The sequence below is a fragment of the Hoplias malabaricus genome, chromosome 6 (assembly GCF_029633855.1).
Source record: "Hoplias malabaricus isolate fHopMal1 chromosome 6, fHopMal1.hap1, whole genome shotgun sequence".
Taxonomy (NCBI): Eukaryota; Metazoa; Chordata; class Actinopteri; order Characiformes; family Erythrinidae; genus Hoplias; species Hoplias malabaricus.
The window spans coordinates 8,224,772-8,240,913 of NC_089805.1; the positions used below are offsets into that span (position 1 = coordinate 8,224,772).

Here is a 16,142-nt window from a genome sequence, read left to right on the forward strand (position 1 = left end):
GTTGAAGCTTCTCTTGCTCAACACAGGCTTCGCAACTTCCACACGACTCCTGCATGTCTCTGACACTTCTCTCCCGCTCCTGAAGGGACAATGTGATTACAGCTCGCTGGGAAGTCAGTGAAGAGTTTGTATTTTTCTTTCGTTGCTCTCGGAATAAGAGACTCGGCTTACTCTTCTTTTTTTCAGTAGACTACAGCATCAGTTTGTGATTTAAGTGAAAAAAACAGGTGCGGTTCACTTGAGCAGCTCAGTCATATTTAAAGCAAGGTCGTCAGTGAATAAACACGGGGCAGGCTGAAAATACAGATGTTTACAGAAGCCTGACACCTTCATAGTTACAGGTTCTTCCCTCTCTCTTTACTGTAGGTAAGTAAAGTTAATGTTGACGATTGTGAACAGAGTTGGGAGTCTCTTTACAACCGTTCCTTTTCTCTATTTTGCAAAGTTTCCTGACATAATGTTTCTCATAAAACTTTTGGGTGATGTTTTAAACGGTACTAGACTTAAGTGTCTGTTCCATTTCATTTTTATATAAAATTTGCAAGGTGTAAACACGCAGCTGAATTCATATTCCTTCTACATCAGCTTCTTATGTTGAACTCGCTTTTCCACCTTAAATAGTACACAATTTAAGGTGGGACCAATCATTGGATGTAAGAACCACAACTGTGTGCTAATGATATTACTTTTGTATATCTGTAAGACATGTAAACACAGATAAAGTGTCCTTCACAACTTTACCAACCATAGTTAGACAAATCACTCAAAGCTTTAGTAAACCATTGTTTGTTTTATTTATGTATTTTTGGATTTAAGGACACTTTAACTCTTGTATTGACTTTTTTCTATTTCTCTGGAATTTATAACAATTGAGTTTATTTATTCTTCTTCATTTTCATGGACTTTTTAATTTCGATTGAAGGGGATCACTTATACATTATTTATGGACTCAAATCATTTTAAGTAGCCTTTTACGAATTATATTCATATGAATGTAATTATATGGCATCACACTTATGCGCTTTTATTTTCCTGAGTTTTTCACTTATACATTATTTATGGACTCAAATCATTTTAAGTAACCTTTTACAAATTATATTTATATTAATGTAATTAAATGGCATCACACTTATGCTCTTTTATTTTCCTGACTTTTTCAAGCCTCTGCATTTTTCTGCAGGATGCACTATGCAGCAGCTGCCTCTCTGTCCTTCGGGTCTCTTGGCCTGCTGCGGCTCTTCGGGGCTTCCTGGCCCTGGAGCCTGGCAGCAGGCCTAGGGGTCTATTTAGGAACGGGGGGCTGGAGGTATTTCTACATTGCAGTTCGTACTGCCAAAAGAGACCTCAAGTGAGTAGATAAACAGGAGCATGTTAAGATTAATCAAGTATCGTGTCTTGTTTTCTTTCTTTTTTTTTTTTTTTTTTTTTTTTTTATAAAAATGTTAAACCTTGTGTGTAGTTTCAAAGATGTGTTCAATCAGATACTGCCAGTCTGAAGCTATTTAAGCTGTTTTGTTTTGAATGCACTCTTTGTCTCACTACAAACAGTCTCATTTACATTTATCTGCCAGTTTAGCCATCACCAGTTCAGGCCCATCCATTCGCATTGAAGTGTGGGATGTGTAAGGAGTGTTCATCTCTGCGTGTTTTTCAAAAAAGGCACAATACAGACAGTCAGAAGAGAGGTCATTTGCATATATAAGTCTTAAAGGGGCAGCGGGGAACAAATCCTGTTTAGAATGTATAAAGTGCAGTTGGGAAATGATCATATAATTATTACAATGCAGACCAACACAAAATGAATATTTAAGAGTTGTGGAAAGAGGAAATGTTTAATAGGAGACTTTTTAATACAAGATGAACTGAGACTAACAATGTCATAGCTGGCACTTTCTCATTTATTGCAACATTTTGGACTTCAGCCAAATTGAGTCAAATCTTTATAGTTTGTTCTAAAAATCAATGCTAATGATTTTTTTCTCTTTTACGGCACCAGTGGTCTGTGTGTTCTCTTGAGGGTGAAGCTAGCGCTCTGGCGTCATATGCGTAATGGCAGCACAATACCCTCCATCTTCGCACAGACTGTGAAACGGCATCCAAACAAGCCTGCCCTTGTGTATGAGGCAACTGGAGAAACGTGGACCTTCTCCCAGCTGGACCAGATGTGCAATGCTGTGTCACATTGGGCTCAGAGCCAGGGATGGGCCTCAGGGGATGTCGTGGCTCTGTTTATGGAGAGCAGGCCACTGCAAGTGGCTCTCTGGCTAGGTCTGGCCAAAATTGGCATAGAGGCAGCTTTGATCAACTTCAACCTTAGACGAGACTCACTCTTGCACTGTCTGGGAGTCTCTGGAGCCCGGGCACTCATATTTGGAGCTGAGCTGGCTGATGGTAAGGCATTTTATTAGTGTATGACCTTCACATGCTATGTTTTATTTCTGTTAGAACAAAACATTTTATGTCCATTATTGTTTCTTTTGTGTGTTTTATTTTTAAGAGCCTATAATCAGTCCTGTAATATTTTGTCTATAGTAGGCACATGTGAGTAATTATAATCATACACAGGATAAGATGTAAAATATCCTATGCCAGTCCATTAGAGCATCACATAGGGCCCAACATACTCTCTTTCTACCTGTAGCCACAAAAGATCTGTTTGAATCCTACACCTCTACACTAAGGTTGCTGTGGCCATTTATGATCCAGAGAATTTACAGTATGAATCCAATGATTGCTGCATTCAGCAGTATGCCTCCCCGAAAATTGGGAGATCATTTAATTTATTTAACATAATAAAACAAAGCAGGAAAGTGCCACAACAATTCTTACTGTGGGACCAGAAGATGTAATCAACTTAAAGGGGACCATCACCAACAAAGGGAACAAAGTTAGACATGAAGGTGACAAATCATTTTCCATGGAGTTCATCTGTTAATTTTTTCCTCTCCCCTTTCCTCTTATGGACTGTATCTGGACATAACTGACAACACATCCTTCAGAGGAGGAGATTATGGTATATTTTTTCAGTGCATAAATGGTGTGTTCTTCTTTTATTCGTGTTGTATTTCAGCTCCACTGGATCATAGTAAAGATTGACTAAACGTCTTCCAAATCTCTCCTTATGGCAGTCTGTATTATTTGAGGCTATCATCCAATACTTAGTTTGACCATTTAATGAATTATAATTTTAAACAAATTCATGCAATCAAAGAGAATCTGAACAAAACATTGTTTTTCAAACTCTCTCACACCTACTACATTATAGAAAAAAAATTATCTCATATTTCTTATTTGTTTTATATTATTATTTTTTATGTTTGCTGTGATTATATATAACTTTCGTACAAGCACCACGCTTACTGAGAATGCAAGTTTAAATATATATAATTATAAAACTTCTGCCTAGTACTGTATGAGGACTGAGTTTATTTGGAAAAACAACACTTCTGCTCTCTTGCTACACATAGGCTGCTCTGTTTTCATATCCAGATTACCTGCTTGATGGAACAGGTCCTCAAATTGCTCATGTATAATCCTGAACAAATGGGATTTTTTAAATCCTCATAATCTCCAGTTGGATCAGGCACAGGTTTCATGGTTCAAAAGTGTGTAAAATACGTCAGGTTGCCCCATCCTCTTTTCAGCTGTTTTTACATGGGTTCATATTTACAAGATTCCAGTTGAAACTTTTTTTATTTTATTTTATTTTTTAAATATTTTTTATCATTTGTCTTGTGTCTCAATAGCGGTATCTGAAGTGAGTTCTTCTCTGAGTCCATCTGTCCTCAAGTTCTGCACTGGGGACCTCAGACCTGATCAGTTGGATGCCCTTAATGCTAAGCCCCTTGACCTAATACTGGCTTCTTCCCCACGTCATACTCCTTCTTGCACCAAAACAAAGGGCTTTAATGGTAAGTGGTGTCCTTTTCACTCTGTTCCAGGAGTCTTGGTCCAAGTGTTTATAAAAGTCATTTTAGCAACAGGACATTTGCAATGTCTGTGTTGTAACGTTCAAAACACTTGAGTGATTAAATCAAGTTTAAGCCTTTCGTGTTTTCTACTTTGTGCTGGTAACTAGCAGCACTGGTGGATGACAAAATGCAGCTACTCCTTTAATGAAAGGGTTTGTACAAAATCTTGATATTCCTTCAGTGACCTGTGTAGTCATTTAACATGCTGTTGTGTCAAGAAAAATGGAGCCAGAGCCAGCATTCGCTGACTGAAAAATACTTGTCCAGGCTATTTAGTGTCTGTCTATAGTTGGAGGCAAATTTTCAGTGGAATTTCACATTTTCCCAGCCTTTATTTGTGTATTCACAGTGCAATGATTTGAAATATACATATATTTTATTGCTGCTGTACTTTCATCTTATCTGTCTCACATATTACATGTTTCTTTACTAACAGCTATTGGTGAGGTTTTATATTTTTAGTTTATGCTTTCGCTGCACATGCAGTTGTTTTCTGCGGTGTGGTCAGTGGTTTTGCCATACAGAGCTAGTATACCATTTATAATTCTCAGTCAAAATAATTTAGCCTGCATTCAGCCAAAGGAAAAGCATCCTTGTGGAAAACTGAGGTGAAATCTTTAGGCTTTTTGAAGTTGATGTAAAATGTGTAAATCTTCCTCTGCATTCTCATTCCAAAGCTCTGTTTTTGCCCTGATGCGATTTTCTGTACTATGATGGCTTCCAGTGTGTTTTATCCTAAAGCATGGAATGGACAGGTGTGATAGAATAGTGAGCTTTGTTTATCGAGGTGGCATGAGCATGACTGGCCTCTATGGGAATACATTACTTCTCTCTTTAATGATGATTGGCTTCATAGGCATTTTATAATATTACATCCAGTGTATTAGAGACCTGACTCAAACATTCCCACGTGTCTGATTAATCACGATATCCACTAAAGACGCAGGAATAAAAGGGGAGTCCAGATTAGTGATAAGTACATTCAAACAAAAGCTGATTGAAATGATTTATTCATGCAGATATACTGTAAGAACTTTCACACAGTCTTTTATTTTATAAGTGGAAAGCAAATTCAGGTGAGAGCTGACTGAAATGGTTTATTTTTTATGAAGAGTTTGGTTTAGAAATCTTGCAATTGTGTGAGAGAAAGTCTATGCCAACAATTCATTTGCCAACAAGTCTTTTTTTTTACAGACCGTCTGTTCTATATTTACACATCGGGTACCACTGGACTTCCCAAAGCTGCTATTGTGGTGCAGAGTCGGTAAGTTTTGCTGCAGCTTGCACCTGAACATATCAGTGACGTATAAGTCAGAGGCTGTATTTAATTTAATTCACTTTAATCTACAAAGTCAACATGTGAAATTACCTGCTTTTTTAGCACCAGGGGAAAAAAACAAGAATCATATATTTACCAGCTAAATTACACTAAATCCTCCACAATTAATTTGTTCATTACCTCTTCTGTGCTTTTGGGAAAACTAGATTTCAAAGATATTTACAGAAGATAGCTTTTTAAGGTTTAGATGAAATGAATGGAGATCTCTGACTTCATATCTCACAAAAGCCTTGGTCCCTCACAGATGCTGTTCATCTCTCTAGGTATTTCAGAATTGCTGCATTTGGATTCCTTTCTTTCCGTATGAGGTCAGATGATATTATCTATGACTGCTTGCCACTCTACCATTCAGCAGGTATGGGATTGTTGAGTTTATTTCAATGTGTGATATCATTTGTCAGTACCAAGTAGTTTTATTTTTATTATCTAAATAACTTTGCTCTCTTTTTTCCCCCAGGTAACATAATGGGTGTGGGGCAGTGTTTAATCAATGGACTGACTGTGGTGGTGAAAAAGAAGTTTTCAGCCAGCCGCTTCTGGGAAGACTGCATCAAATACAACTGTACTGTGAGGGACTGATTACTTCTTGCTTAATTTCACTGATGGCCTTGATTTAAGACTTATCTTACACACAGTGAGGCACTGATAAGCTGGCACCACTGGAGTTAGTCTTGTGGGACCAAAAAACTAAACACCAGACAGCTAACAGTTGTTCCCAAGACATGTAATCTTTTTTGGCCTACACTAGAGTATGATGTGCATGGAATAAAATTTTTCTTTTGCCTCTTCAGGTAGTTCAGTACATAGGCGAGATCTGTCGATACCTGCTCTCTCAGCCAGTGCGTCCGTCAGAGCGAGGTCACCGTGTCCGCTTGGCTGTGGGCAACGGGCTACGTCCCAGTGTCTGGGAGGCCTTCACCGAGCGCTTCGGCATCAAACAGATCGGCGAGTTCTATGGAGCCACAGAGTGTAACTGCAGCATTGCAAATATGGATGGCAAGGTCAGGGTTATTAACAGTTTATACTCATAAACCCACAGAGGCAGAATCTTAAGATTAATGCTAAACATAAAAAAAAAATTCCCAGAGCAGTTTAATATAATCCAAGTTGCTTCTTTGGATATGTTCTGGGAAAAGATTAAGCTTTGTTCTCTACTAAGAAAAGTGTTTCACTGATATCAGAGCAGGATCTCTACTATAACTCTTACTGCGATCTTTACTGCAACTCTAGAGTTTCTTGATATGTTTCACTACAGGTGGGAGCCTGTGGCTTTAACAGCCGGATTCTGCCTAATGTCTACCCTATCCGACTTGTGAAAGTAGATGAAGAGACCATGGAGCTGGTGCGAAATAAAGAGGGACTTTGTGTTCCATGTCGACCAGGTGAGGTCACCATCCTTAGAAGAATTCTACAGGATCTCATGCTGATCTAGTGTCAGCTTACAAGTCTAGTGTTATGCTGTATTTATGTTAATTGAGATCTGGTCTTGGATCACTGTTCTAACTCTGAGATGCAAGGTAAAATTTAATTTTTATGCAAATCCATGTGTCTCCAGAGTGGTGATTTTACAATAATTATTACTGGTTAACTACAATTGTATGTTTACTCTTTTGATCTCAGGGGAGCCAGGTCTCCTGGTGGGCAAAATCAACCAGCAAGACCCTCTCCGTCGCTTTGATGGATACGCTAATCAGGATGCCACCAGGAAGAAGATTGCGCACAATGTTTTCAAGAAGAATGACTCTGCTTACTTGTCAGGTATGTTTAAAAAAAATTCTTTGCATAAATTGTTCATCATGACACAGTGCCTTTGGTGTCATTACATGGTCTTAATAGAGAAATAAAGAAAATGAGAGTGATGTTAAATGATGTTAAAAAGTCTTCCTCTCGCATACAATACAATTTGATCTCCTTCAGGTGATGTTCTGGTGATGGATGAGCTTGGTTACATGTACTTCCGTGACCGTAGCGGTGACACTTTCCGCTGGAAGGGAGAGAATGTCTCCACTACAGAAGTAGAGGGAACATTGAGTGGCCTGCTGGGACAGACAGATGTGGCAGTGTATGGGGTCACAGTGCCAGGTGAGCAAAGCGAGAGCTTCTTTTTTGGAATGAAAAAATGGACTAGAAATGCAGACCATATTGTATTATCCATATAAATCAAATTTGTCCATATTGGCCCATGAGAACTGTTCATTATATTCATCAAATCCAATTTAGAAAGTCAGATATATTTTTTTTACAGCCATCCAGTTATTTGCTACTCCCAAACTGAGAATTGCTTTTTAAATTTTGTGTTCTTAAGAATGCTTAATAATTTATGCTGCGTTCCCCCTTGTGGATATTGGACACAATACTGGCTGAGAAAGCTGTAGCTTAAAACAATTATGTACAACTACGTCTGACTTTCATTAGAAAAGGAATACACTTTGTATTTGGATTTGACAAACAAGGAGAAAATTCAGATTCGACTTTTGATATTTTCTATTTTGTTGGTGACAGAGTATGTGCTGCTTTGTGATCGGTCACACCAGTGACTTTGAAATGTTTGCATTTTAGATCCTAAAAGAGAAGAACAAAAGTTTAACAATCTTTCCCTGCTGATACATGCTGGATGATCTAAAAAGTGCAGTTCTATAAATTACTCTGTATTAAGTTATCTTTTGGGGATGTTCATTCATTATCTATAACCCTTATCCAGTTTAGGGTCGCGGTGGGTCCAGAGCCTACCTGGAATCATTGGCATCAAGGCGGGAATACACCCTGGAGGGGGCGCAAGTCCTTCACAGGGCAAGACACTCACAAATTCACTCACACCTACGGACATTTTTGAGTCACCAATCCATCTACCAATGTGTGTTTTTGGACCGTGGGAGGAAACCGGAGCACCCGGAGGAAACCCACGTGGACACAGGGAGAACACACCACACTCCTCACAGACAGTCACCCAGAGGAAACCCACGTAGACACAGGGAGAACACACCACACTCCTCACAGACAGTCACCCGGAGAAAACCCATGCAGACACAGGGAGAACACACCAAACTCCTCACAGAGAGTCACCCGCACCTGAAGGTTGTGGGTCCGAGCCCCACTCTGGGTGACTGTCTGTGAGGAGTTGTTCTCCCCATGTCTGTGTGGGTTTCCTCTGGGTGCTCCGGTTTCTGCCCATGGTCCAAAACCAAACTAGGTGACTCAATAGTGTCCATAGGTGTGAATGAATGTATGAGTGTGTGTCGCCCTGTGAAGGACTGGTGCCGCCTCCAGGTTGTGTTCCCACCTTGCGCCCAGTGATTCTGGGTAGACAACGGACCCACCACGACCCTGAAATGTTTAAGCGGTTACAGACAATGAATTAATGAATATACGATACACTTACTATTGGTTGTCCACCTTTATTTATATGAAGTGTGCTTTTGAATGTTTGAACTGCAGGTGTGGAGGGAAAAGCTGGAATGGCTGCCATAGCAGACCCAACAGGAAGCTTTAACTGTGAAGGTTTTCTCAGAGAAATTCAGAAGACCCTGCCTCCTTATGCTCGTCCAGTGTTTCTCCGCATCTCTCCAGAAGTAGACACTACAGGTGAGTCATGGCTTCAGAATATTAATAGTCGAAATCCAGAGGAGCTTTAATTAGATGTCACTTTATTGTTTATCTATATATTGGATCGTCTGTCTGCCTCTCTCTCAGGCACATTTAAAATTCAGAAGACCAGGTTACAGAGGGAGGGATATGACCCCCGTGTCACAGCTGACCGGATCTACTTTCTTAACTCCAGAGCAGGACGTTATGAGGTTGTCAGTGACGAAATGTATAAGGCCTTAGTGGACGGTAGGATACCTCTCTGAGAAAATAGAAAAGCAGGTAAGGTAAGCTGTGGTACTTCAGGGATCAGTTACAGAAATGCAAAGGGTTCTGCTGTGATTTGTACTGTTTTTAATGTAGACTGGCAATGTTTTAGCACTGGTTAAATTAATAGCACTACATTTGAAAGTTTCTCATTATGCTGGTTTAGAGAGTGTGACTGTGCCTTGTGCATGAGGTGCACTCTGGATTTTATGAGCACCTTGAATGGAAATTCTGTTACCAGCAAAAGACCTGTTTGATATGCAAGACTTTGTTCAGAAGGGGACCTTTCTTATGCAAGGACACATTGTGCCTGCTGAAAGATGTACGTGACTTTGGAGACATTTCATTATATTGGACAAGAAATGTATTTCTTTTCTGGTTTGGGATGTATGTGTAGATGAGGAGAAACGCTCTCAAATATATCCATATTCTCTGTATACCTCTCCTGTTCTCCTGCAAACAGCAGGACACCACAGAAACAAGGGCAGCATACTGAACTGTTGTGGAGCGTTGATCAAAGTGCTTTACCTGAAAACTTACAATAGAAATTTTTCCCTGTACATGTTACCAAACACTAAGGTTAATGTTATTTTTCAAATTTATTGCTTTAGATGTTTATTTTCAAAAGGTTCCAGATGTATATTTCTACATATATCTAATACAAAGTGCCTTGCGTCTCTAGTTTGAGAAGTCCTGTTTGATATTATTGGTTCAAAGCCTGCAAGAACATTGCTACAGTTTACTGTGGACAATAATCCAGTGTTATCTAATCAACAGACAGTGTGACCACTGACACTAAGATTTCCCCACTGATGTGTGAATGAAATCAACCTGAATAAATGTTTTTAAAAAAAGTTTTTTTCTTGGTTTAATCACAGAAATGTGTTCATTGTATGTATTTGGAATTCTGCAACATTCAGATTCATATTCCAACGAAGAAAATACATTGTATTTCTTTAATAATAGCATTAATAGCATTTTAGCATACTTAATTTCTGAATTAGTGGTAAAGGAATGGTTTAATTTAAAGAAAAATTTATTTATGCATTTGGTTTAAAACAACTGAGCTGCAAGGCTAATAATTACAAGATATCAACACACATTTTCCATAAACACATCCCCAAATAACTCTTCTATGATACTCCAGTGTTAAGCTAAAGAAGCAAATTTGGACTCCAAACATATCTTGGCTTATTGGTTAAATTTGGGGTTACAAGCAACCTGTGCAAATCACTTTCACCAAGCCATATATATTCCAACCCAAAGCTTGGCCAAATCTTTTGAGGGGGGGTGTGTCAGAGTGGCGAATGTCTTTCTGCAAAGCCTTAGCGCTCTACTCTCACAAACACACTCGCTGGTAGCACTCTGAGAGGATGATCCTTGCAGGCACTGCAGAAATAAGGCATTGCTCGAGGGGTGATTATGTCTGTGAAGGTGTAAAGCGGTGTCCTTTCTCGTGGGTCGTAGAACATAACCTTAGACCTGTCCATATCCAGCACGACCCTCACCACGTCTGGTATGCTATTCATGCTCAGCGGTGACCAGGGGGCTGAGCAGGCCTTATACTCGCCGTTACGCAGGCGAATGGTCCAGAATCCCTCTGCTGGGGTGAGGATGTGCTTGCCCTTCCTCCTGATGGACTCACTAGCTACTCCAATGACCCAGTACGTGTTGTTTTTGACCTCCACGTCCCAACTGTGTTTTCCTGAGCGGAAGCCCTCAGAGCCCAGCATTTCAGCACTGACATCAAAGCGCTCTGGGTTGTCTGGGAGCTTGAATGTCTGCGTGCAGTACTGCAGCTTTGTTAGATCCTCTGACAGCTGGAAACAGCTGGCTGCAGTGTTTGGGTCAAGATTTACAGGAGCTGCACCAAAGAAATTATGGGAAACTTTACCAAGCTGTACGTTGAATCAGTATCTGTAAATTTGTAAGTAATAAATTGTTTCAAGGTTTTCAATATTTTGGAATTATTTCTGGACTGTGAATTTGTGCATTAAATCTACATTTTTTTTGTCCCCTGTAGATGATATTTGCATTCGGAAGCACTTCCTATTACTGAAGAGTTACACTGTATAGTGTCACCCATTTTGTATTGTTATTTAAAATCACAGCAGAATGTTTCACTCTATATAATTTACTATCAAATACCCATAATGCATTGCAATGTGTAGTATACAGATGATGTCCGCTAAAATATTCAATGTATACTATAATGCAGTGCAGTGGAAAGAAGTTGTTGTGTTGTGGCACAGATGAACAAAAGAACGTTTTTATCTGCAAATGTAAAAAAAAAATATATGGGTCATACAAACGTCTGTCTGTTTATATGAATAAGTGTTTCCAAACAGTGAGCGAAAATATTTTGGTTGTCCCCTAGTCAGTTCTCTATGCCGCAAATGGGTTCATATTTTCGGTTTCAACATCAGCAAAGCATTGACAAGGATTCTTCTCATTTTTGTCTACTACTATAGACTATACAACATAAACTTACCATACTGAATAATGTTCTTCATCTTCTCCCAGACTTTGAATTTTAAAGAGCCTATGTGTTTGGCCACATCCACCAGTGACCCTGAAATCAGCTCTGGATCCTGTGGCATGTGCCAGGTCCTACACAATGAAGACAGCTAAGTAAATGGAGTCCCGTGCAGTGCCATGCTGAAAATCTGTGTCTTAAAGTGACACTGTGGCCAACAGAAACCTGCACCATAGATCAGTACTGTAGTAGCCTCATTAGCCTTCCAGTTTATGTTGAAAAAAGTTCTAATACGTTTATAAAAAATTTAATTTTATTACATTTAAGTTTATAATGTTTTTAAAATAAGGTGACTTTAATTGTATCTTGGGTATATTTATTTTCCTGCAGCTCACTGGCTACATAACAGTCAGGATCATTGACACCAAAGTACTGAACTTTTCATGAGAATTCTTTTCATGGTTTCATTGATGAGGATATAAAGTAAATTCTGTCCAAAATAAGTGGAGGTAAATAGTGCTGCACTACAGAATTTAGGCATGCCTCCCCATTAGGTTTAAAGAATGCTTATACATTTTGAATTTCAGTGGCAAAAAGTTTACATACCTCTTTATTGTGTCCTTGTAATTCTATGGAAAAAATATAGCATCTTATATATTGTCTGTATTAAATAAGCATTTATTATTATTATTATTATTATTATTATTATTATTATTATTATTATTTTTAATGATGCCAAGCTTTTAAATGTTCTTTGTGTAAATGGCAAAAGAATCAGAAGCTTGTACCTGGAGAAAAGGGACATCCTGGGAGCCCATTTCCTTTTCAACTGCTCGGATGGTGTTGGTGAGGACTGTGATTTCATTTTCCATATCACCAATCTTTTCCATCATCACCTGGCACTTTTGATTTCGTTCTTGCTTCAGTTCAGAAAGTCTGGCTGCTTCTTCATCTCTGAGAAACTGATGCAGATCTTCAAACTCCTCTCTTATCTGCCGTTCCGTGTGTTCTGCCTGAATCTGAGAGTGCAATAATGAGAATCAAAAAGAGCGAGTGAGCTCACGTTTGCCTTAAAATTATTCTGCTTAGCCAACGAAAGACAGACAGAGAATACCTTGATATGATCTGCTGTTTGATCATACGTAAGTTTGATTGCCTTAAAGGCCTTCAGCTTTCCTTGCAGGGGCTTCAAGGCATTCTTGAGTTCTGCCTGAGATGGAATAAAGGGGAAAATGGCAGAACTTTAAACATTGTCTGTAAAACGGAGCAAGGTTTAAGGTTAGATCATCAAAGATGTTTCTCATCAGAGATTGTTTCATTTTTGGGGGAAATCACTGTTCTGATTCTGTTTTGGGTTTGCATAATGCAACAATACACAGTTATAGCTGCTGTTAAAAAAAAATCCCATGGTGTTCCCCTTGCCCTAATATTGCCCTGACACAAGACATTGAGTCAAGTGCTGTTCAGTGGAATGGAGAGTGATGGACACTTGAGAAAGCACTGGGGAGTCTGATTTCAGCCTTTCCAAGAGGCTCTCTGCCAGGACCAATGAAAATATAGAGATATTATTAGCAGGTGATAAACTCCCCTAAAGACCCACAAATAACACTGCTGCTGAGTAACTGAGTTGTGGCATGTTTCTTATTTTAGAAGGCATCCCTTTTGTGCATAGTTTATTAACTGTTAAATTACAGTAATTTTGCTGATCCTTTTATTTGAGACACTGCCTTTTTTCTACAAGCTGTTTCACGTTCTTTCACCCAAACGTACCTTACAGTCTTGAGATGCTTCTTCTAGGGAATATATCCTGTGGCCTTTATGCCTTTCAGATGTCTTGCATGCAACACAGATAGGCTGAAGATCCTCCAGACAGAAGAGGGTCAACGTTTCACCGTGTTCTTTACATGCTAACGGGTTGTTTTTGCGGCTTTCCATCAGAAAACCTTTGCAGGTCTTCTCAAGGGTTGCATTGACCATGAGCTCCCCAGTGGAAGATGGCTGAAAGCACAAAGGGCATTCACAAGAGCATCCACCACTCCAGCTGGTTTCTAAGCAAAGTTTGCAAAATTTGTGCCTGCAGAACAGCACTACAGGCTCCTGAAAAACCTTTCCACAGATTGGACAAGAGAGGTCGTCTTCAGAGTACTTGGTTGCCATTGCTCCTTTGAGCTTACACACTACACAGTGAGGACCCTATAGGGTTACTGTGCTCAACCCACCCTCTCAGGGGTCTACCCTTTTTATAAATTATGCACATGGGAGCTCTAAGAATCCAGCTTCTGATTTGGTACTCACTATGCTAATCACTTTGTTGTACCCAAGTACCATTGCAAGTATGTAAACACGTAAGAGTGCCATTTGAAGGGAAGTGGTGTCTATATAGGCAGTGGTATCAGAACTGGAGTTAACAATGTCTAACACCCATGTTATAAATAAGTAGCAAGAAGAAACGGTTTTAATATTCGAAAATAATTTGAATTCCTGTGAAAAAATATAAATAACACAGAAGTTAATATGTGCAAATGTGCAATTATTTGTCATTGTACAATGAATTGTTGTGTCTTCTGCATTTTATCTGTGGCAAAGAATACACACACAAGTGCACTATACACACATTCAGAGCAGTGGGCAACCATCTAGCACCTGGGGAGCAGTTGGACACTTCAAGGTCACCTCGGCCATTGCTTTAGGGAGGAGGAAGGCACTGTTCATTCTTTACCACCAGTTGTAGGTATCGAACTAATGACCTTCTAGCCCTATGCCCTTTTCTCTGTTAGGCCACAGTTGCTATTAAAACTACACAGATTATGTCAAATACTTGTTGACATGTTTGTTAAAACAGTTGAAAATTAACTGTGCTTTGAGACTTGGCATATTTTGCTACTAATAGATATTAGAAAACAGGTCAATTGTAGTCATAAAGAGATACACAAGGTCTGTAACAGCATTCAGACTGTGGCGCTCATTTAATGCTCAGTTCCTATGGAGGGGTTTGGTAAAAGCCTAGCAATCATTCAAGAAAGCATTGCATGACTTCACAGAGTTTCTAGTCTTAAACAGCCCCAGTCCCAATTCTGTATTTATTTTAAAAAGTTTGTTAAGGTGAGGCATCAGATATCTTTGTACTCTTTCTGATTAAAGAGCAAGATGTTTGTGAATAATACAAGTGGAGATTGACATGATGTGCTCAGAGTGCAGGCAGACAGATACACTTTAATAGTTTAATCACCAGGATATGATACAGAATACTCAGTGTGACGATGTTGCGTCAGCTCATTATCGCCAGGACTATGTCATACACGGGTATTAAAACTGAGAAGCACTGTGCTATAAATATCATTTTACGTTTTGCTGTCACTGAGTGAACACTGGACTATGCCTTTCACTATGACTGTTGAGGCTGTATACAGTGGTGTGAAAAAGTATTTGCCTCCTTCATGATTTCTTATTATTTCTTTGCAAGTTTGTCACTCTTAAATGTGTCAGATCATAAAGCAAATTTAAATATTAGTCATAGACAACACAAGTAAACACAAAATGCAGTTTTAAAACATAACAGTGGTTCATTACACCTGAGTTCAATTTCTCTAGCCACACCCAGGCCTAATTACTGCCAAACGTGTTCCCTATCAAGAAATTACTTAAATAGGACCTGTCTCTACAAAGTGAAGTAGATCATAAGATCCTCAAAGGCATCATGCCAAGATCCAAAGAAATTCAGGAACACATGATAAAGAAAGTAATTGAGATCTGTCAGTATGGAAAGGGTTATAAAGCCATTTCAAGGTTTGGGACTCCAGTGAACCACAGTGAGAGCCATTACCCACAAATGGTGAAAATGTGGAACAGTGGTAAACCTTCCCAGGAGTGGACGGCCGACCAAAATTACCCCAAGAGCACAGCGGCAACTCATCCAAGAGGTCACAAAAGACCACACAACAATGTCCAAACAACTGCAGGTCTCGCTTGCCTCACTTAAGGTCAGCGTTCATGACCACCATAAGAAAAAACTGGGCAAAAATGGCCTGCATGGCAGAGTGCCAAGACAAAAACCACTGCTGAGCAAAAAGAACATTAAGGCTCGTCTCAGTTTTGCCAGAAAACATCTTGATGCATCTCCAAGACTTTTGGGAAAATACTCTGTAGACTGATGAGACAAAAGTTAAACTTTTTGGAAGGTGTGTGTCCCATTACATCTGTTGTAAAAGTAACACCCCCAAAAAAGAACATCATACCTACAGTAAAATATGGTGGTGGTAGTGTGATGGTCTGAGGCTGTTTTGCTGCTTCAGGACCTGGAAGACTTGCTGTGATAAGTGGAAATATGAAATCTGCTGTCTACCAAAAAATCCTAAAGGAAAATGTCCAGCCATCTGTCCAACAATTCTGCAAAGATGAGTGGGCCAAAATTCCTCCGAAGTGCTGTGAAAGACTCATTGCAAGTTAAAGCAAATGCTTGATTGCAGTTGTTGCTGCTAAGGGTGGCCCAACCAATTTCTAGAAACTG

At 39.4% G+C, this 16,142-nt stretch overlaps 2 protein-coding genes across 2 annotated transcripts; one reads left to right on the plus strand and one right to left on the minus strand.

Annotated features, from left to right (window-relative positions):
* slc27a1a (solute carrier family 27 member 1a) lies at nt 1-9,984 on the plus strand. The gene is made up of 13 exons (XM_066675429.1): nt 1-366; nt 1,181-1,348; nt 1,997-2,391; nt 3,747-3,911; nt 5,166-5,235; nt 5,574-5,665; nt 5,768-5,877; nt 6,102-6,311; nt 6,566-6,692; nt 6,931-7,068; nt 7,228-7,392; nt 8,746-8,892; nt 9,001-9,984. The coding sequence occupies exons 2-13, from the start codon at nt 1,182-1,184 to the stop codon at nt 9,156-9,158; spliced, it is 1,944 nt and encodes a 647-aa protein (XP_066531526.1). The 5' UTR covers nt 1-366; nt 1,181; the 3' UTR covers nt 9,159-9,984.
* A 485-nt stretch (nt 9,985-10,469) lies between these two features.
* On the minus strand, nt 10,470-13,798 carry trim35-13 (tripartite motif containing 35-13). The gene is made up of 6 exons (XM_066675441.1): nt 13,406-13,798; nt 12,750-12,845; nt 12,424-12,654; nt 12,242-12,264; nt 11,651-11,769; nt 10,470-11,023 (listed from the first exon to the last, which is right to left on the minus strand). The coding sequence occupies exons 1-6, from the start codon at nt 13,790-13,792 to the stop codon at nt 10,485-10,487; spliced, it is 1,395 nt and encodes a 464-aa protein (XP_066531538.1). The 5' UTR covers nt 13,793-13,798; the 3' UTR covers nt 10,470-10,484.
* Nucleotides 13,799-16,142: the final 2,344 nt, after the last annotated feature.

Bases quoted from the DNA above. Each gene is read 5' to 3' on its own strand.
- trim35-13 (XM_066675441.1), bottom strand. From the start codon at position 13,792: ATGGCAACCAAGTACTCTGAAGACGACCTCTCTTGTCCAATCTGTGGA. The intron at 12,655-12,749 runs GTATTCTCTGTC...TTGCACTCTCAG, and splicing joins AAACAGCAGATCATATCAAG to ATTCAGGCAGAACACACGGA. The intron at 11,024-11,650 runs GTAAGTTTATGT...TCTTTGGTGCAG, and splicing joins GAAGAACATTATTCAGTATG to CTCCTGTAAATCTTGACCCA.
- slc27a1a (XM_066675429.1), top strand. From the start codon at position 1,182: ATGCACTATGCAGCAGCTGCCTCTCTGTCCTTCGGGTCTCTTGGCCTG. The intron at 1,349-1,996 runs GTGAGTAGATAA...TTACGGCACCAG, and splicing joins ACTGCCAAAAGAGACCTCAA to TGGTCTGTGTGTTCTCTTGA. The intron at 5,236-5,573 runs GTAAGTTTTGCT...TCATCTCTCTAG, and splicing joins GCTATTGTGGTGCAGAGTCG to GTATTTCAGAATTGCTGCAT.